Genomic DNA, 22,694 nt, shown 5'->3' with positions numbered 1-22,694 from the left:
GCACATGAAAATCGCCTCTGTTTCCTCCAAACACCAGTTCTGCTCAAAGAAAACAGTAGAGGGACTCAGTAGAGGGAGACAATAGGGTTTTGTGTAATAGGGCTGAGGGGTGGCAGAGGGTTGCACTGAGGTGTGGATGGGTTGTTGAAGGTGGTGTAATTAGAAGAACACTGTTGCACATTGCTTTTAAATCTGATGCCTCCTGGAGAAACAAACTAGAAGAAAAGTTGTGCTGCATGATGAAAACTGGAGTTCAGGGTAAATGAATATCCTAAAAGTGTCAATATTATGAGCACAAACGTACCCTGAAAATTGGAATGGCAGAGCAAGGCCTAGGGACTAGCTGACTCATAAATCATCTTTCTTAGTGGGGTCAAGGGCCATCTGAATGAGACATGAGCAGAAATGTGATTTTAGTCATGGGGATATTTTCACACCAATAATGCAATAATACATTGTGGATGTCCCAGCATTTTTATTGATTAAATGCCACTATTTGGGTACATATAAATTCCACATAGCTGGGATTAATGCTAAAGAGAATCAATGTGCTTCAAAAAGCCATTGCATGCGATCCCAGTGAACATCCCTGTAATAATGCATTACACTGCACAAGGTTTGGATGTGTTGCAAAGCCAGCAATGTGGATCATTACTATTCTGTAATTGAAAATTGAGATTTGTTTTTATTATAATTTATTATAATTGGCCATAGAGTGTTTTCCAAAATAGTCCACACACAGTGTTAACTGTTATTTTTTTCCAATTAAAGCTGGAGAGCATTTGATTAAACAGACTCCTTCCAGAGAGCAGTTAAAGTGAGTGTGTATGTGTGAGAGGAGAGTGAGAACATCCCTCTGTATGCTGGACCATGTCTCTGAGCTGAAGGCGTGCGGAGCTGCTGCTGAGGGTGGGAGGAGGTGGAGGTGGAGAGGTGCAGGGGATAACTGGCCCTGCTGGGAGGGAGGAGGAGAACATAACTAAAGAGAGAGAGCGAGCGAGAGAGGGGAGGGAAAGAGAATGGGAGAAGGAGAGGGTGGAGCATCGGACAGATGACAAATTGTGATTAATAAATGTGGTTCTGGACAGCAGTGTGGAGGGTTGTTATTAATAGAGAGAATTAGAGTGGCTGTGCAACTCAATCTGTACGCTGTCACTCTGCATCAGGCCCCATAATCAGAGCCTAATGAAACAGCACCGGACCAGGATGTAGACACATTCACACCCAGGTACTCTCTTTATAAGTCTGCACTTAAGGCACAGTGAACACACATGCTCAGATAAGCAAGAGAATGCAGAAACAATGAGACATATGAAGCAGTGAATAAAGCCCCATGCTGTGGCTTATTTATTAGTGATGAACACTCATGTAAAGACTTTGAAATGAAGCAACATCTCATAAACATCCTCATCCTTAGTCATGCTTTAGTCTTGTTTTATAATCACCTTTAATATCCCAGATGACCTCTAAATTGATTTACAATGGCGTAATCCTCATGGCAGAGAATAGGAGCTGGATAGCTGGATTCCTGTCAGTGTTAACTGTGGAAAATGTGAACAGTGGTCCCCATGGGAGGCATGGCCCTGCTGCAGCTACGTGCCTCATGGGAATAATGTGTCATCATCCATGTCAGAGCGGCACTCCATGTATGTGAGGGTCTGGACTGCGTGTCCACCGTTTTCAAACAAAACGCGATATGTCACAAACAATACATACAGAGATAATTCCACTGATGACTCTGCTTACAAGAGGGATTTCGTTTGTTTAAAAGCAGAGTTGCTGTGGATGGCGGAAGTGAATATTTTTTATGTCTTTAAGAAACGGTGCAGAAAAAAGAACCTCAGCAGAAGAGAAATACAACGTGAGTAATGTGGCCATAAATAAGTTTCTTCTCCTCTCTTACTTGTTTAAGAGAGGAGATATTATGCAGGTGTGTGCACAAAAGACAGAGATTTACTCCTGGTGTGTCATAATATATGTAATTAATTATTAAACAAACTAATAACTCAGACAGTCCAGAACTGGTTCTCCTATGGGGTGGCAGCTGAGTAAATATATGTAAAGTCAGAACATGATAAAGCAATTGCACTGAATAAAAAGAAGTCATATAATCAACACAATGCATAATATTGAAATTTGAGGTGAGTGTGAGTACTGAGGGGAGTGACTCAAGAAGAGAATAGGGAGAGAGGGAGATAGACAGCTGAACGACATGCACATATTTCAATATTAATCACCTCAGTAATATTTTAACAGGCTTTAAAAATCCAATCCTGAGCATATTGGCTCTGACTGTTGGCAATGATTATCCGCCCCATGCTGCTCAGGACCTCTGAGCACTGTTCTGCTGGGCCAGACTGACTGACCTGCAAACTGGGGATTTAACTCCTTGCTGCTTAGCTATAGCAACATTTCCCACTGGAAATATCACAGGCTTGTCACCTCCTCCAAACCTTCCCAACCAACCCCTCCACCTCAATTTCCTACTAAATCCACCACATCTTTGGAAAGCCACGTTACAAGTTGGTGATTGTCTGCCTCTCCATGTCTGGTGGGATCAGATTGTGTTATCCCTAAATTACCAGACTGTGGTCATCATATCTGAGGAGAGGGAGGTCGAGGAGGTGCTGGTTGATGAAAAGGCAGTCATCAATACTGTATGTATACCTATTCCCCTTGCTGCTACTCCTTCCACCATTAAAACTTTAAACTCGCAGATCTGCGATTGTGCCTGTCAGACAGGTGACGGCAGACTCTGAGGAAATGATGATATGAACTAAAAATCTGCCAAGACGTTTCTGACATGATACAAGATAAGAATAGAGTAGAAAACATGCTTCCCTAATGGTGTAAGACAAAAACTCTCCGTCTGTGTAGTCCTGCATTACATCTGTGTGCATACACAGAGTACAGACATTGTCCCTGTGTGTAAGATTCTAGGTAAAGGAAAAAAGAGCAGCACAATGTCTGGGGCAGGGTGTCTCACTAATGAGGCTTTATAGCTGTGGGATGCGAGTCACACACACAGACAATGGTCTGGGGAACATTTAGTGTCTCCTCTCCATTCCTCACACATCATGCCGAGGCGGCTTTTACTTAGTCACTCTCCACTGTCCTCCCTTGCCTGGCACACAGAAGATGAAAACATCTGCCTTCATTTTGCAACACTGTATCAAACAGTGTTAGGGCAAAGAGTTTGCCTCTAACAACAGGTCAATGCCAGACTAACAAGACACAGAGGAAGGCAAAAGGCCAGTAAGTGTGTAATAATAATAATAATAATAATAATAATAATAATAATAATAATAATAATAATAATACATTTAGTAATGTATACGTTTCTAGAAGGAAGAGAGAGGGGGAGGGAGGGAGGGAGGGAAGGAGAGAGAGAGAGAGAGAGAGAGAGAGAGAGAGAGAGAGAAAGGGAGGGAGGGAGGGAGAGAGAGAGAGAAATCTAACAGGTGTAGTAGTCCGTGGACCAAACGCAGCGAAAGGCGTTACGGTGGACACACACTCAGGATAGCAGCCGTGCGCTCCTCATTTGGACTTGCGTCAAAAAAAGTGTTCAATCAAGCATTCTGGGCTTCATTTCTTGAGAAGTTAGTAGCTTGTAGACTTAATTTTTTCTACTTGGAAAGAAAAGAGTGGATTACGGTGTGATAAAGAAACTCGCATCACTTTCCTGGCATCTGCTGCGCGTCCGTCGGCTCTTCAGCACTCCTTTTGGCACAAAGTCCTTCAGTTTTTATTGTTGAGACGCGGAGCAGACTGATTCACGGAGGTTTCATCCTTCAAAAATATCTATACATATTTTGGATAATAAAGTGTAGCGGGTAAGTTTTTTTCCCCTGTTGTTTTCAGTTTTATTTAGATAGACATTTATGTGTTGTATCATCTATAAAAAAATACTGGATTTCTTACTCTTCATTTTACCATTAACATTTGTATCATTTCATTTTTAACATTGTTTATTTTGATTCAACATTCGTTCATTATACTCACGTGTGTGTGTCAGGAAAATCAATTATTGAGTGTGTTTGCTCTTTTATTGTCTTTTTCAGATCCCCTTATAGCCAGAGGAGGAATACATCAAAAGTGTTGTGGCTGAAAAACACCTCAGAGGTCATAGGATGGTCGTGGCAAGAAAAAAAATCTGCTGAAGTTTTTTTTGACTTACTTCCATGGCATTAATTGAGACATTCCTATGACGTCCTGTGGTTTGCAGGGAGTTGAAAAAATCCAAATAATTCTTTATTTAACAAAACAAAGAGTACCTCCACTCCCTCTTCACTGAGCAGAACTTGGCACCAGTGCTCTGCATACTCTTAATACTCTTAATAAGCTTTGCTTTCACCAGCCGTTCTGGAGTCAGTCATGGTTTTTGTTTGATGCTGAAAGCTGAACAGAACTGCAGAAAAAAAGGCAAAAAAAGGCAAAGTAGACTTAATCTGTTAAATTATGTTTTTTGTACAGTGCCACAAAGACATCCAGATGTTTGTGTTTATTTCCCTGTGTAGCTTTTATCTTTCTTAACATATAGACTTCTAAATATCTTGTGCTGGGTCTCTTAACAATTCCATACATTTTTGGATCTTCCTTTCGGTTGTCTCCTTCCTGGCCCTCTGCCATTTTGCATCTCTCCCACACCAGTGATACGTGGGTTACCTCCACTCCTCTCCACATCCTTCTTCACCTTTTCATACGACACTGCTTTTCTGAGAGGCTTCATCCTGGCCGGCACTATTCCAGCCAAGGGAGAAGAGGACTTCCTGACGCTGGCCGCCTCGCGGCTCAGCCGCAGGAAACGTGTCATTGGAGCTGCTATAGGTGTGGCCATGGTTCTAATACTGTTGGTGGCCATTCCCCTCCTGGTCCATACTACCAAAGGGGGGAACAGTGGAAATGCTGGGAGCCATTATGAAATGCTTGGAAGCTGCAGGATGGTATGTGATCCCTATGCTACATCTCAGCCAGGCCAGGAGCTGACAGCCGTGTCTCCACCGCCCCAGGATTACTCTGGGAAGAAGCTAAAGTCTGGGCTTAGAGGGCCTCCAGGGATACCTGGCCCACCTGGACCCCCAGGAGAGCCAGGCAAACCAGGGCCACAGGGGCCCCCGGGTCCAGGCCCTGGAGGCTATTCTCCCTCGGTCTACACTCCCAAAATTGCATTTTATGCAGGGCTACGCAAGCAGCATGAGGGAAATGAAATACTGAAGTTTGATGATGTGGTGACCAATGTGGGTAACTACTATGAGCCCAGCACCGGCAAGTTCACATGCCCTCTGCCTGGCATCTATTTCTTCACCTACCATGTTCTAATGAGAGGTGGTGACGGGACCAGTATGTGGGCGGACCTGAAGAAGAACGGACTGGTAAGTAAAAATGGTGTGTGTGTGTTTGTCAGTTCTGTCCAGCTGAATGTGTCTGTGTATTTATGTTCAGCACACACATGACCGTGCAAAAGATTTTTTCACTCGTACCATTGACTCATTTTCACCTCTGTAACATTGAGCTTTTCAGATTCAGAGCACATTCCACTTAGCAGGTGGCAACATGACAGCCAAAGAATGAAACAGCAATCTTTCTCCTCATTAAGGGGAATTCATGCTATACAGTCTAAAACTGCAGCTACAAATATTTGCATTCCCACATGCACTGTGGCTAAATGACAAGTGGCAGAATGCAGCCGCTGCTGCCAAAGAGAAACAGTCTAATTAGTAAGTATCATACGCAGAGCTTGATTATCGCCTAAACAAAAGTGCAAAAGAGCACAGGAGAAATGTCTGTCATGTGGACTAGTCAGTTTACACCTTAGCTAAATAAATAATGAATGTAAAATTGACAGTCCACTCATCCACTCCCTCATTCCCCAGACACTAATTAAAGACAGAGGGGCTGATGGAGGGGGGAGAGGAGGGGGGAAGGAGAGGTGGGATAAATCACAGGGATTTCATCAGAGGGCTCCAAATTCAGAAAACATTCTTCATGTTGCTCTTTACATTCATTCATTCATCAAGGCCTCTAAATGCAAATACTCTCTGCTACAACACACCAAGGACTGTTAGCCCAATGCAGGCCCATGCACCCAATGGAGTTTATCATCACAGTTGTACTTAAATTGTCAGATTTATATGAGAATTTTTATGTAAAATTAAATGTTTAAAATGATTCATCATTTATCATTGTTTGATTGTATATACATGAGTCCACAAAGGTGAAAATGTGTTTAAGTCTGGCTGCCTAATGTCCTATATTGTCATTCAAGTCATTTTAGCCTGCTAAATAATTTATACATCTTAGATTAGATCCCCTGAACACCCACTATACTTTCCTCTCCTAACCCCTTCCCAGCTTGTTCATTGATTCTCCATTAATTATCTTTTCACTCAACTCAATTATTTAACCTCACCCAGGTCCATCTGACACCCATCAGGTGGCCTCTTTAAACAGTTCTGTTAAATAGAGCACTAACAGGGCTGCTCATAATGAAAATGGAGTGTGAATGAAATTCTGCAGAATGCCTGATCATGTTTGGAGTTATTGAAGCCCCGAGGCAGGCGGGCACTGTGCCTGAGGCCAGTCAGTGGTTTGGGTTTACTAAGTGGGCACAGTGTTTGACAGGTTGCATCTCAGACTGTAGAATCAAACAGGCTGTTTTACTATTGCCGTAGGTGCCGAAGCTCTGTTGGAAATTGTGTCTGCCTGTTTCCTTTTTCCTAAAAAGAATTGCCATGGGCACAGTTTTGCCTCTTTACTTTGTGCTTGTTTTGTAACTTTTATACCTTTACAGAAAAGGTAATGTTTGACCTTGTGTTTGTTAAGCAGCTGCTCCAACAGATTTATCTCAGACAGGTTCAGAATGAATGAAACACAGGAGACTCGACATGACAGGGACATGCTGAGACGTCCAGTTGAAGACGGTGAAAGTGAGCGCAAAACAAGACAAGTGAGTTGATGGGAGAATCAGGGGTGGAGCAGGGGAAGATAGATGACTTAATGGAGGTGTGGAGACAGTGGGCTGGTAGACGAGGCTTCTGGGAGCCTGGTGGTGAAGGCCAGGATGAGATCAGGCACGATGACCAATGGACATCCACTCAACATGTCTCAGCTTGACAAGTGATCAAGGTCAACCAGATAGAGTGAAAAAAAATGTGTGTTTTCTGCACAATGTGGAGTGCAGAAACTTGTTACAGACTGGATGCAAACAGATTTTTAGGGGAACACTGAATACATAATTGCATGTTGTTGAAACTGGCACGCTGTAGTTGGACCGAGGCGTGTGTAAGATCTCAGGATGTTGTGCTGACTGTGGCAAGGCTTTCTATGGGATTCCTATAGATCCAATACCTATTACTGCCACTAAATCCCCACCCTGCAAAGCCTACCTGCTCACACCTAAATCTAACTTTCACAAATCATTGCAGCATGACATCTCCTCCAAGCCAGGGGATTTGTGACTGAAGGGTGGGGGGAGGGGTGGGGTGGGTTGTCACACTTGAGCTGCTTCCATGTTTGTAATTGACTCAGAGTTTAATTCCAATGCATGATGTGAACATTTGATCAACAATGTTGCACCCTATTCTTCTTCGGCTGATTAACTACCTGATTGGGAAGATGATGGATCCATATTGCATCATTAGGATAGTTACTGATTCGATGTTGACTTTGCCTTGCTCAAAATAAATAGTTATAAATGCCCTTCTCATTGCTACCATTGCTGTTATAAATGTAATTAATAACTGCAACTGCAATAACTGTTAGGGATATATGAGTTTTATACTACTTAATATTCCAGCTTGGTAGCAAATGTTATTAAGACAGCTCATGCTAATGTTTGCGTGCTTTATACTGTGAGGGGTGGCAATGCGTCATGCGTACCTTCTCAACAGAATGTCTCCATTTCCCTTCATTAACTGGTGTGTGAGCAGCTTACCTACTCATTTACATTTCTATAATGCACAGCTGTAAAACTATATTAAATATTCTTGATACAATCTGCACTGTAGACAAATACAGACTGTCTCAGCTCCCATTTAATCTCTGCCTTGTTTTTTCACCTGTCATAGACTCTTTTAATAGCTCAGTTAAAGGTCAAGTTATTTCATACAGTAGTGTTAAAATGTCATCACTTGCTGTAATGACCGGTACCTGTATTAACTTCCCCAGTAAGGAGACATAGCTATGCTACAGGTGAAATATAATTAGCTTAGCTCTTAGAGGCAACAGACTTTGTTTTGTGAGAACAAATGTTGTCTCTTCAGTTCAAGGGAGATCTAAATAAAATATGATTGTGGACCCCTAAAATAAGACGCAATAATTAATATAAGTCAAGGAGCTGTAGGCCACAGACTATAATACTGAATGGCAGGTAATAGCAGTCCTGGGCACGGTTCAATGCCTAAGTCGCTTGTTGCCATGTAATCCCTGGGCTCCCAGAGGAAAGGGGAAAACCTATTCAATAAATATTCTATTTCCACAACATCACCCCCCCATCCCTCCACAGCCCTGCTGCCATGTGCTGGAGTCCCTTAGGTAAGTTTAACAGCTACTTTTCTATTGTCTCTGCTCTAAGAGGTCAGTATATCACAGTGAATGAATCCTGTCAGTTTTATTACCAGTGGAGCAAAGCGCCACAGATAAAAACAAGACTTCATATACCCCACATCTCCCCGGTCTCACAAAATAGCCTCGCTTGATCAGTCTGTTACTCTAGGCCCCCCTTTTTCAACTCTTGTTTCTCCCTCTCTCTCTCTCTCTCTCTCTCTCTCTCTCCCCCCCCCCCCCCCCCCCCCCTCATTTTGTCTATCCTTGTCTGTCTTTTGCACTGCGTTTCCACTTGTATAGAAAATGACACTGCAGCTGCTCCTCACACCACCCCCTGCCTCCTCCTTCCTCTTTGCTTGTGGCCCTTTGCTCCCAGGCGTGTTTACTGGAGGCCCTATAATGAAAGGGCTAGGCAGAAACAGAGACAGCCACAGGCAAGCCCTGGGGGCCCCTGCCTCACGGCTCACAACCCTTCCAACTCCAGGATCAGCACTGTATGCTGCCTGGTTCACACGGATCAGTCTGTGTCCTCCAGCCGTATCCATCTCCTCCTCTTGGCTTCCTGTCCTAATCCCACCATGGCTCCCTCATGCCTCTCTGTCTGCTATCTGCATTAATAGATGGCTTGCATTATTCCTTCAAGCTCGAAAACATCAGCTGAAGGACCAATTCAGATTGTATACACATTGGGAAAATTATTCATGCTAAGTGATGAACATTACCCTGTTGCACAGAATCACACACTACTTCTGTTAAAGCCATTAAAATCCTAGAAGGTCTCCTTCCATTATACTGTTTGGCCAAAATAATGAGCAGGATGACATATGCCTGGTGTCGATAGGAAGTTACAACAGCATCCCTGTCAAAAGCAGCCAAAGATGCAAATGTGATATTGACTGTCACTACACATGTCAAGCAGAACAATATAACCTTTACAGATGACAATTTATTGGAGTGGTTGTTTTGAGAGGTGGTCTTATGGGGACCCAAGAAAAGGAAGATTTTGATCAATGTTTATTTATATTAATTTTGCAGACTTGAGGGTCCATAAACTTCGAAAATAAGCACGTTGTTCAGATTTAAAACAAAAGAAATTAAATAAAATTGATAGTTGATAGCCAAACAAAATGTCAAAATAGAAAGCAGGTTTTTTTGTTGATCATTCTCTGCAAATATACCTTGTAAAATACACAGGTGTAATATTTGTTAGTCCGCTTATCATTTTGAAACCTTGTTATATTTAGAACATGATGAGTTGTTAAATTTCTTCCCCTAAGAGGATACTTAAAGCGGATATTTACATATTACAGTCAAATGCTTTAGTTAATCACTGCAGCACAGCCAATCGGACATTAAAAAAAAATTATCATGTTAAGGAGTGTTGCTACTTTAGACACAGAACATCTGGTCCCATTATTACAAAATATATATAAGACATGTGGTCATAACGTGGTTAATCTTACTGTGTCACTGTTGAGCTCAGAACCACCAAGAGACTTCTTTGCTCCGTTAATCTGGTTTAGACTGGACTGGCTAACCACTTTGTAACAGCATGTTGTACTGTATGTTGGATGCAGCGTCTGAGGACACAACAGATATTTTCCAGGGAACAACTCCAGGGTTGATAGATGGCGAGCACCGTGTTCAGACAAGAGCAAAATGGATTGTTGCTGTTTCTATATATTTTATTTAGTTACAGTAATTCAGGCTCTTTTACTCAGCAATTGACTGTTTTCAAATTGATGCATTCTCATTGGGGAAAAGGAGGCCCCAGTGATGGGAATGACATGATGGTAGTTGAGTTGCAGATCATATTCTGTGGCTGTCATAGAGATGTGCGTAGCTTGTCTGGCTGCTGACATAGATTGAGTGCTCCCACTGTAGATGGACACTGAGCCAGACACAAGGCCACTGATGGCTGACATATGTCTGATGATTGGAGCTGCTACACTGGAATTATAGATACATTCTGTTTAGCTGAGGTTTTTTTTTTATGAAATGCTGCTATTTTCTGCGCTCTAAACATTTGAGGCACTTATTAATATTTGAACTAGAATCTGAAAGAATTGCATGGCAGAAGGGGTTAATCCATAAACTGGCTAACGTGTGTGTGACTTTACATTACATAACATTACATAATGCAGCACTAGATGCTTGATGTGTTGTTTTGAAAAAAATAAAAGTAAAGCATAAAGGCACAAATCCTTTTTCCTGTACAACAGTCACACAGTCCAGTCATGTGTATTTATGTCCACACAGACTAAACCCAATTAAATGTGTTAACAAACAAGTAAAGATCCACTGCTGCTGGGTCAATAAGACCAAACTCACACACAGCATGCAAATGCAAAACTGTCTAGCTTAGGCATAGCAACTCAATATCATGCATATTGAACTGGCCCAGCATCATAAGCAACAGGTCAATAACTGATGTGGATAGTGATGCTCTTTCTAAGCTGAGCCAGTTTCCCCATAGACAACCTGTTGTCCCCCGTGAGTCTCCACAACCCAATCAGATCTCCATCCTCTGATCTTTTGCTCCGAGTCCCAACCACATCTAATCAATAAGAGGCAGAGTGGCTGTGTTCACCCCTGGGGTCACAGGTCACAGTTCCATCCATCTGTTTAACCAGTATCAATAAGAAGGTGATGTCACACATATATATGTCTCATTTGAAACCTGTAATAATCGGTCATGACCCACCCTGCAAAAAATGTCATAAACGAACAAAGTGACATTTGATACCTTCAGACTAGAAGCATGTTTGTGCAGTTTTTTTCTATGTTCTTACATGTATGTCCTCTGTTTCTGGCAGGTTAGAGCAAGTGCCATTGCTCAGGACGCTGATCAGAATTACGACTATGCCTCCAACAGTGTCATCCTGCATTTGGACGTAGGAGATGAGGTGTGTGTGCAGCTGGATGGAGGGAAGGTCCACGGAGGAAACACAAACAAGTACAGCACCTTCTCCGGCTTCCTCATCTACCCAGACTGAATCTAATTTTTTTTTCACGGTGAGAGAGGAGTGGTTAGAAAAACACCAAGATAAACACACGATATATTGACACCTATACAGACATGTATGTATGCAAATTAATGCACACGCACATACACACACACAGAATCTGTGCAAACATGCATGCAAGCCAGCACATACACTCTCATGCACACATCTGAATATATTGATTACAAAAGGATTAAGTGAAAATCAGAGATAAGTGGAATTAAGTCCAGTTGTGTGATACTGAGCCAATCGTTGTGAGCCACTGCATATTTTGGCACCAGGTGTGTGTATAGGAACAAATAACAATTCAACATTAAAGCTCTAAAGTATTATAATGTGTTCTATAATAACTGACATTGTAAGAGTTTTAAATTAATAAACACCATAACCGATTGTTTTAATGCAATACTGGTGCAAAGCAAGCCATTATTTGAGAGGAGACAAATACATTCCACTCTAAGCAGCATTTATTCACACATCTCTATACTCTATTCCAATGACTTCTGATCACATGGCCTGCTTGTAATTTGCATTGTGAAATATTACAAATGATAAAGAAAACCCTTAACCCTGTTGTGATCCAGTGTGTTCCAGGACAGTGTATTGATCAGAAAAAGGCTGCTTTGAATACACTTGACTCTGCTCTCCTGTTTCCACTATGACACTGGACACAGACAAAGCTAAACATTCCAATGCAACATATCACACAGCATTTCATGATTGGAACTTGTGTGTTATGACATTTTAATTGCAGTATTGACAGTGGTGCATGTGTGTGTGTGTGTGTGTGTGTGCATTTGTATGAGAAGATACTGTAAGATAATGGGGTGATGGAAAGGTGACATTTTCGATGTTTTACTTACATTTAATGTTGTACAATGCATTGCAAACATGTTACTAGAATTACACTGCCATATCTGGTTATGACTTTATTTTTGAGAGACCCTGTCAAAGTATTATCATATGTCAACACAGTGAATTTCGGGATGGGCTGGTATATTGAAAAAGGTTGAGTAAAAGATTGCTATTAAAATATCTATCCCTTACTTCATGTGTGTTCTCGCATGTTGATTTGACACAGTCATAAACACACACAGAGCCTTGTTTAGTTTGTTTGAAGTGACCATTTGGACTGACTTTGGAGAATTGGATATATGACACAGTTACATGGGCTTAAAGCTAAGATCGAAGGACCACAGCCAGCGCCTGGCTACAGCATGGATTTCCAATATATCTTAAGACACTGTCTTAAGACACTGTCTAGAACAGCTATATTCATCCAGCTTATAATAATACACCCAGGATCTACAAAATCTAGGCAAAATATACATTATACATTAAAATGTAACAATATCCTGATCAATTGTAGAAACAAACCAATTTGGTACAGTGTTCAATATGACTGGATATTATTTATCAGCCATTTAAACAGAGAGCAGCTCGCCAATAACAAGAAACATCCAGGGAATGGGCGATGTTGTTGCTTAAATTATATAGGTAGAATTCTCAGATTATTGATAATCCTATATTGATTTTATTGGCATCCAGTTGGCACACACATATCTACCCACTTCATGACACACAACATCTACCGAATGCCTGTTTAATTCTCCAGATGTCTTATTGTGTGCAGCTGCAGCCAAAACATTATTCACTTTATGTGTAAGTATGTAAATAAAAAGCAGCGCGCTCACGTGTGAAAAGCTTAAATGGACTTTCTGCCTAAAAATGTTTCCCCCCAATATTCTATTCTGCTGCTCTACATCAGCTCTTTGTCTAAAGGTTTACATGGTATACAGACAGTCTGACCTGAAATGACCAAGACGAGCAGTCATTATTCCATGATATATAATTATTTGTGCAAACCAGTCACACTGTCATGCACAATTCCTTGACTATGTGTGTGTATGTGTTTCTAGCCTGCTAATTGTTGTTTTCTTATTTTCACCACTTTATTCGAGAAGCAATAATCTCTTTATAAAACCCTTTCAACAGTTTCTAATACAAAGAAAGAGAGAGAGACATCATCTCCATGTTAAAAAGGACGAGTCTTGAATACCCAGATTATTGGCAAAAAGGAATGTGCCTAATTAGAGTAGAGAGGTGATGACATTCTAGACGTTAAGGATTTGGTGAATCTGTTGCTCCTGAGCAGAAAAAGGGGGATGTAGCGTGCCATGCCTGGGCTCAGCCCCCGGTTCTTTCTCCTGGCAGATTCCGGTTGAAAGTTAATTGGACGGGGAGAGGTCTGAGACGGGCTGTGCTGAGGCCCATTAGTGATTCCCCTGTCGAATGCTGAGCCACGAGGATCACAGACTCACAAATAGGAGGATTAAAATAATCAATAGCCCTGACTTCCATCGACCACACACACACACACTCACACACAAAGTAATTAGTGGACAACCTATTCAGCAGTGGACTATGACACCCTCCTGAACCTTACCACACACATAAGCTTCTCACTCAATAGCGGTGGTGCCTAATGAGAGGAAATAGTTGCGGCTGCTTATGAGGAAAACGAAGAAAAGGTCAGGAAGCCACCGACAGACGTCTACTGCTCATACCTCAGTGATTTGTCACCTTCTTATTTCTCTGAACATTTACAGCATGGCCTGGAGTGTCTGGAAATAAATGATTTTATATATATATATATAATGATTTTATATATATATATGTTTCAAAGGTTAATACTAATAATTTGCTGCAAATATAAGCAACACTTCATAAAGAAACAACAATAGCTGATAAAGAATTAAACACCAAACTACAAGCAAGCACAAAGAGATGATCAAAACATTCTTGTAATATATATATATACACATAGTTTTGCAAGAAAGTGCTGCCTTTATAAGACAGAAAGCTGTGCAATACTGCCCTCTTGTGTCAGTGAGGAAACGGCACATCAACCTACCTACAAAACCACTCAAAACGATCAGAAGGTACGTTTCAGGAAAAACATTTATTTAAATGCGGCAACAAAATGGGGATAATTTAAAAACACAGGAACACATCTCAAATGTTTCTTTTCATCTCATGATATTATGGCTTTGAATATACTAGTTTACCGCACAATTAGGAACATTCATTCCTAACAAAATCTCGCCAATGATACAGCAGCTTGCCAACTATGATGTGTACATACTGTATATAATATTTATTATTTTCTCCAACATTGACACATGTCACATCAATGGTTACAGCTAATCTTTATCAATTTATGTTGTCCTTAATGTTGCATCTTGAAATGTTATTGCAAAAAATGCAAGCACAAAGACCGGATGAATACGAGTTGAGCATACATGTGTACACCTGATCACAATAGACAGACTCATCTGTGGTCCTCTGTAGGGAATGTAAAGGCACTTCTTAAATTAAATCTGGAGAACTAATTCATGGAGGAGGATGAAGGGGACTGTAGATGCTAAGATGCAAAAAGAGGATACATGTGACAAGGTTAAAAAAAAAAAAAAAAAAAAAAAAAAGTGGGAAAGTCGTCATCTTCACCCGCTCATAACCATTCTGACCAGTTCTGAAAAAGAAACACAAGAGACAAATGTGAAAATCGTGCTCTTAAACCTGCCAGAGACCTACTCCAATTGCAGCATGCTGAGCTAAGCCCCCCCACACCCATGTTTGGGGAGTGGGTGTGTGATGCTGCATTTGATGGCAGGTCCCTGTATTCTCTTGACCCAGAGCCAACACAGGTTGGACAGGGTGATGAGAAATATAGGCGAGGTAATCATCTCTATATCCTATTCAGCCAAAGCATTTGGCTCTCCATGATCCAAAAAGAGCTGGTTAGAGAAGCCATCCTCGCTGTATGCTTTCTTCTAGCTGAGAAGCAAAGAAAAGGGAAGATCAGGGGAGCTACAGTCCAGTCAGAGAGCGGCCCAGCTACAAATTCAGTTTCCATCAGTACAGAGGAGAAAATAATCAGCACAGGAGCAAGTCATTGCAGTTCTCTGGTTAGTAGAAAAAAGGGACTGGTCCAATCGCCCAAAGCTGGTGGCAAGGTTATGAATAAATGTAAAACACTCTTAAGGTAAACATGTACATCTAATGTGTAAAGTGTCTTTGACAAGCCCTGCAGATCTGAAACCAACAAAGATTTTTTTTTTAAAGCACCAATGGCATGCACACGAGATTAGAAAATCTGCCTGTTATAACCACAGTACCAGTCAGTTCAAACGTGGCCACCAGACTTTCCCTGAATAAGACCAGTCTCTTCCCTGTGTGTCCACCATATCCCCGTTGAAACTGTGGGGAGGCACAGACACATGCAGAGGGGCATCATGCAGCCAGGGGCCAAGGCAGAGGGCTGCAGGAGAGGTTGACAGAAGAGCAGGAGGCTACATATGGGTCAAGGTCTCAGGTCTAAAGATAAGGAATACCACCAGGCTTTCCCACAAACACCTACAGCTCAAATCTGTTTCGCAACAGCACATTGTTTCTATTTGACAATAGTAACAATGCAGCTGATTAGTGTTAGGATGGGCTAATAAGTAGGGTATTTAAGCAACTAAAAAGCAGGAAAGCCTGGAGGTGTCATCCCATGTACACACTGCCCGTACCGGCCCTCAGCCTGACATGATGTGGCGAACAAATGCTGTGGAAGAAGAACAGTTAACACACCATCAGCAGCATGACATTTATATACAAGACCTCTTAAAGAAGTCTATTACACAGGTATTAGACAGAAGACATCAACATGAGCACAATGAAGCACCTAAAAGGTCACAGTGGTGAAACCACAATCTTTGGTTCCAGATTACTTTTGCATTACCTATCAGAAACATTTGTGTTCCCTGTTAGAAGACAGTCACTTAGGGCCACAGAAAAACAGTACTCATGGAAGGACATATCACTGCCATTATGGTAACACCTGTGGCTACAGCTCATCCAAAGCAAGTCATGATCAGTCTCTGCAATTGCCTTAGAACTACAGATCCAGCTTGTGCAGTAGTTGCAAATTTACATACATAAAACAGCATAGCTTTACTCTATGGGTCACAGGGAAATGCAAACATTACTGTCAGGTAGTGAAAAAAATAATCCAGAAAATAATTCCCAAGTATCACCCTTTGCCATATCCAGAGAACAGACACCCAGCTCTTCATAAAACCAACATAGTGACAACCTGTTTTGTATTTGCTTTTAGAAAAACTAGCTTTTCAGTTGCACATTTCACAACAACAATGTATGCAATCATATCATGCACAGTTAGATCATTATCATCACATTTCCAAGAATAGCACTGAATAGCCAAACATCAGCCTAATTATAGTCAGCTACTTGTCCTCGTTACTCCTTTCGCTCTCACCTTCATAATTGATGCACCCATTTGCATCTTCGTGTCCCGCCAAGAGCGTCTCCACTTCCTCCTCTGTCATTTTCTCACCTGGAAAATGCAACATAACACTTAACGTTATCACAGGGATGACATTACAGAAAATTAATGACAATAATAATAGAAATAATTTTGCTCATATGTGGGTGGAAAATTAATTTCCCAAAATGTAGTTTTGAAATTAATGGAAGCCAACTGCATGTTCCAGCTGTCAATAAATTAATGCCACAATGCTACAATCTATGGAGGGTACAGTATTTATTTTCCTGGAAATTAAAAAAAGATGGATATCTACTAAAGGATGATAGAAATAGAACTTGCCTAGTGTGGTGAGGACGTGACGTAGCTCTGCTCCCATTACTGTGCCATTTCCCTCCTTGTCAAAGACACGTAGTCCCTCAACAAAATCCTCCATGGAGCCCTGATCTTTATTCTTAGCGATGGCCTGGAACATAGGCAGGAACTGCTCAAAGTCTAGCATCTTGGTGTTCATCTCTGCAAACGGACGATAAAGGAGACAAGTCAGAGTGTGTGTCAGTCAGGATATTTTTGTCATCACAATTAAATAGTTTAGATTAAAGATACACCGTCTACCATCTTGTAAAATAAAGATTTCCCCTCACCCTCAGCCTTGGGATTGCCCAGGACCTTGAGCACCTCAGCGTTGACAGGGTTCTGTCCCAGGGCCCGCATGACGTCCCCGCACTGACTGAAGCTGATTTTCCCATCTCCTGTCCTGTCGAACAGCAGGAATGCCTCCTTAAACTCTGCAGGATACACAGAGATGAAACTAATTAGAGAAAGAATGTAATTTATCGAGAAAAAATACAGAAATCTGTATGTAGGGATAATAATGTGGCAGGAAGTGGAATAAATGAAAACAGAAAAGCCAGACAGATTGTGAAGTAACAGAAAACAAGCAGACTAGAGAAAGCTCAGGTGGCAAGTAAATATGCTCTATATTATTATTAAAGCTTCTAAAAGAGAGGCTGCATTTACAAAAATGGCACAAAACACCACAATGACAACAGTCTAAATTGTGTGCCACTGTAACCATTTTTCCTTTGTTCAACATGCAATGTTTAAAGTTTAGTCCTACAAGTTTGGCGCAAACAGTGAGAAAACACTTCTAACTTCCTCAATTTAGATGTATTAGTGATTTTAACTTTTCACACTACATGCTTTGTCATCTTTACTTCAGACTGAACATGCTAACATTTATAGATTAGGTTTATAAACACACTGGACTGTGTATTGGTGTCAAAAATGTAATGCATTAAAAAGTATGTCCTTGCTTAAGTAAAGACCCGGAACTAACATATGAACTCTCAATGTAACATGTTTATGAAACTATGAGGACATTGCCAGGAGCATCCTACGAGCTAACTGGCAGTCCTTTGACAACTAAAGTCACAATAACACAGGTAATACTTTAAACTCTTGTATTTTGTCACCTGCAATAATTAAGTAACAGTACACCGTTTGCCTCCTCATACATCAATATTTTACACTACTGCTGAATAAACAATTAGCCCATGGGGCCCCCGATCCTTCTTTAGTGATAAACAAGTATTGACCTTTTTTTGCCGTTTCAGCAAGAGTTACAAAAGCCTTACCAACTGTCAATGAGCAAGACTGTCTTTATTTGACATCAGCCCCTCTAGTTAAACTAAATAGAAGCTGTTAAGATCTAGCAATTAGGGAGACAAGGGGTTGGGTTACACAATATCCGGGCAGCAGGCTGTACCCAATGTTTTGGGATCAACGTTTGACCAAAAAAGCTCAGGCACTGTTGTGGAGTTTTTTCCTGTTCTGAGGAATGTGCCTCTTCCCTTCTGGCCTGTGAGCACTTTTCCCAACACCATATTTGGTATTAGAGGAGTGGAGGAAAGTAGGAGGAGAGCGAGAACAGCTACAGCCTAATATGTCAGCGGTGATTAAACAAACCAGCCCTAGGACAAAAACTATCCACCGCCAAACATGGGCACACTGACGATGAGCCACTTGGAAGATAACAGGCAAAGTTTATGGTAAACTCACAAAACCAGAAGTGCATATAATCCAACAGAGCAGGACTTGTGAGAACAGACACACGCCTTGGCTTTTGAAATGTATAATTGACCACATACTGCATACACACTGCAACACACGCTGAAGATGTTAAGTACAATAACATTATGTACATAAACAGAACTGCTTTACACGTAAAAACAGTGGAAAGCGTCTCTCATTCTCATTTACTGAAAGTCAGAAAGTCCTACATGCAGATCACACCCTAAACACTCCGAGATATGCTACTTTTGTTCAAGGCGATCCCTTATAACTGACTTACCATGAATCTGATCCAAGTTAAATTCAATCTGGAAAGGAAAAGCAGTTGCAAGTGGAAAAGTAGTGAACAGTAGGATCATGAGGAAAGAAATCGTTGCATAAATCTACTTCGACTACTGAGACAGACGAGCAGAGAGCAGGGAGAGAGTGGAGATACAGAGCAAAGAGCCATCTAAAAAGCAGGAATGAAAACATGCCAAACAAACGGGATATGATAGAAACATCACAACACAAACTCACCGAGGATTTGATCTTCCGTGAAGTCAGACTGTTCAAAAAGAAATCAGGCTACATGAAAATGGTTCCTTAAGCGTCGCTATGCTAGCTCGGTTTAATTTAATGGTTATTTGTTGCTTTTCATTTAGTTAGATTTAATCAAAGCTGACATTCACCAACTGTAACACGTTTGGCAACGTTTAATGTATACGCAGCTACTTTAGCCGCGTTAATTACCTTATAATGTGATTGGTAGCCTGACGCTCCCTGTAAGCTAAAGCTAGCTTATCAAAAGTTGCACTTCCGCTAGCGACAGAACGGCCAATACAGATATTCAAGCTATTTTTCTACCTTTGCAGAGCTAAACAATTTACTTAAAATTGTGGCAATTACATTGCAAATCGCAAAAACAGTGGTTAGGCTAGTTATGTCGAGGGAAACGAAAAAACCCACCATGGCTGTGTTGTAGACTGAGGTGTGTCCGATGCGACTGCAACCCAAAGAATGTGACGGCACTAAGGAGGGGCACAGTGTGAAAACCCTAGCAGGCCTGCGTCATGACGCAAGACGCATGAGCAGGCGGACCATGGGATAGAGCCGCAGCACTCCATATATAGAAGCAAAGCTTATAGTATTGTTTGTGATTTAGAATTCATGAATTATACACCTCAAAACGTTTTAAATATTCCCGTTATGTTTAAGGTGACATGTAAAAAGATTAGCCAAGCAATAGGTCAGACTTATATTCAAGAGCTGGATTGATTGCAAGCAGAGAAATGCCTGCAGGGGACTGTGCCCTAATCACAAATGCATATTGCTTATGGACAGCCAGTGAAGTTATAGGTTACACATTTGACAGTTGTCAGTAAGGACGAAGGAAAGTTATAGCTTAAAGCATTTTGCATGAATGAAAACATTTTGTTGGGGAACTTTAGTCACATTTGAACCATAGGGGTGTGTTTGAGGAAATATTTTAATATGTTTTCATAAATGTAAAGTTGTTTGTTTGCCTTGTTACCACAAATGAATGCATGGTTGACCTTACTGGTTCTTTGCATTAAGGATGTGGGTGTCTGGCCATGCAGGAATGATAGATTACCTGAGGCCAGTAAAATCATGCACTGATGCCACATCTGAGAGTGTGTTCAAAGAGCTGTCTTTGCCCAGAATGGGGTTAAACCTCCTGTCATGTATGTGATCCCACTGTGAGCAATAATGGGTGTCTTCACATGGCCTACATATCCTCTCACAGACTAAATGGGGCAGTCTCACTCCATGCAATACATGCAATAAAACACTTGAAGCACATAGAGGTGGACAGTAGAGCTAAGACACCAGAAAAGCTCAGACATATTACAGCAAACTCTAATGTGGGACATCATCATTTTAAATACATAGTTTCTTCAGGATATTCAAATGCTTAACTGATTAATCTATGTCAGGTTTTGACCTATTAATATGTATGAGGACTGATAATGTTCAAGTAGTTTCATTTTCTCAGCAGCTGAGGTTTCTAGTTGCCACTTTCAGCCCCTGCACTGTCTAATTTGTGAGGAATAGATGACCAACTTTCTGGTACAGGGCCTTCAACAGTTATATATTTAATGAAAAAGAGAAGCATTAGCTTCTTAGCAGCAAACAATTAGACACTTTGTTATTACAGGTTTCATGTATAAATAGTACATGTGTGTCAAAATATTGACAACATTGTAAAAATATAGCAGATATGCAATAGTAAAATTTATGTTGTTACAATCACAAATGCACAATCACGTAATGCCAAATAAGGTTTTGTATATTATTTTACTTAGTAGAATTACTATGTTTTATTTCTGGTAGAAATAATAGTAACTGGTGAGTTAGTTTTAATGAGCATGTCAGTAATTTTAACTAGTGAAAGAAAAGGCATATAATGTGTCAGGAAACATCCACTTCTCTCCACTGACTGCATGAATGACAACCAGCCATACTTTCGGTGTCCCAGTTCTTTTGCTCAGCTCAGATTCATTTCAGGTTGACTCTGACAGAACTACAGAAAATTATAGCTAATAACTGAGATATTCACCTGGAATCATGCGTTATAACTCACATCTCTATTATGTACCTTAAGCTACATTTAGCATGTAGGCCTAAAGCAAAAAGTGAAATGTTAGGCGTGATACTGGACAGATAATACAAATGACCTAATTTATGCATGCCCCACAAAATTTTTGGTGCAAAAGCATATTGCAGTTAGTCCACTCACCTCCAAAGTACTTGGGTCAAATGGTGAATCTGAAGGACGCAGCATCCTGGGTTTCTGCTCTGGAACTGGTTTTGGAGCTGCAGGTGCTGCAGGCAGGCAGGGATAGGGAGGACCCAGTCTTGGTTGGGTCACTGGTGAAGGAGACTTCTTGATGGAGGATTCTCTTTTATGAGACATTCCAAATGTCCTTGACAACTGCAGCTTAGTATCAGACCTCTACAGTACCTCCCAGTATGGCTGCTAAGAGAAAATACCAAGCTATGAAGTTAAGTGTGCCAGCTGTGGGTATCCTGTGGAGAAGAGGGGAGGGGGGAGCAGGTCTGTGATGCTGATGATGCTCAGGGACTGGCAGGTGGATGAGGAAGAGGTGGATGTATGAAATAGGGTGTGAGTAAATTGGTGAAGCAAAGCGTAGGAGGAGATGAAGATGAAAGCTAGAGTGTAGAATAAAATGGGGACAGATATAGAAATAACCAGGCTCTGCTGACTCTGAGCACATGCTTATGTGGGTCAGAGATGTGTGTGTGTAGGGGAGTATAACAGTGCACTGACTTTGTCAAAACACAGATGTTATAAAAGATAGCATAATAATAACAACAAAGGAAGTGCCTCATAATAAACATGTCACAGACAATAAACAATTCTAAATTATTTGTCTCTGCTCCTTGTTGTCATCCTCTAGCAGAGTTGCTTACTCTGATGCTGCATGCCCAGAAACCATTGTTCATCATGACCTGAGCCAAGATTAGCCTGTAGAACATTATTTGTTGTGAACACATTGTCTGAACAGCTCAGATGTAACTATAAACATCTTTGTGAATAAATGCTGCATGTGTGCTTTTAGTCAAATTACTGTTTGACAGGCTGTCATTCACAAATGGTAACACTACGAAGCATTTTATGGCAGTGATTTGTGATAAATTCTTTTATCTGCATCTGTCTGTGTGAGGAAAAACTTGTGATATTTTATATATATTATTATCATATGTATGACTAACAATTA

At 41.0% G+C, this 22,694-nt stretch overlaps 2 protein-coding genes across 4 annotated transcripts; one reads left to right on the top strand and one right to left on the bottom strand.

The window, feature by feature from the left end:
• The first annotated feature begins 236 nt into the window (after nucleotides 1-236).
• Nucleotides 237-11,590, top strand: c1ql4a (complement component 1, q subcomponent-like 4). Its single transcript, XM_028410284.1, has 3 exons — nucleotides 237-258; nucleotides 4,828-5,372; nucleotides 11,361-11,590. The coding sequence occupies exons 1-3, from the start codon at nucleotides 237-239 to the stop codon at nucleotides 11,538-11,540; spliced, it is 747 nt and encodes a 248-aa protein (XP_028266085.1). The 3' UTR covers nucleotides 11,541-11,590.
• A 2,902-nt stretch (nucleotides 11,591-14,492) lies between these two features.
• zgc:153867 (myosin light polypeptide 6) lies at nucleotides 14,493-21,868 on the bottom strand. Of its 3 annotated transcripts, XM_028409234.1 has the most exons (7): nucleotides 19,900-19,986; nucleotides 19,471-19,498; nucleotides 17,523-17,666; nucleotides 17,221-17,394; nucleotides 16,873-16,950; nucleotides 16,124-16,158; nucleotides 14,493-15,081 (listed from the first exon to the last, which is right to left on the bottom strand). In XM_028409234.1, exons 1-6 carry the CDS (start codon nucleotides 19,900-19,902, stop codon nucleotides 16,130-16,132), a joined length of 456 nt encoding a protein of 151 aa, XP_028265035.1. In that variant the 5' UTR covers nucleotides 19,903-19,986; the 3' UTR covers nucleotides 14,493-15,081; nucleotides 16,124-16,129. The 3 variants fall into 3 exon arrangements, with proteins under 3 accessions (XP_028265035.1, XP_028265033.1, XP_028265034.1); XM_028409232.1 differs by lacking the exons at nucleotides 16,124-16,158; nucleotides 19,900-19,986 and adding an exon at nucleotides 21,692-21,868; XM_028409233.1 differs by lacking the exons at nucleotides 16,124-16,158; nucleotides 19,471-19,498; nucleotides 19,900-19,986 and adding exons at nucleotides 19,232-19,259; nucleotides 21,692-21,868.
• Nucleotides 21,869-22,694: the final 826 nt, after the last annotated feature.

This window comes from Parambassis ranga, chromosome 7 (assembly GCF_900634625.1).
Source record: "Parambassis ranga chromosome 7, fParRan2.1, whole genome shotgun sequence".
Classification (NCBI taxonomy): domain Eukaryota; kingdom Metazoa; phylum Chordata; class Actinopteri; family Ambassidae; genus Parambassis; species Parambassis ranga.
The sequence above is the reverse complement of the archived record's forward strand: the minus strand, read 5'-3'. Positions and strand labels throughout refer to the sequence as shown.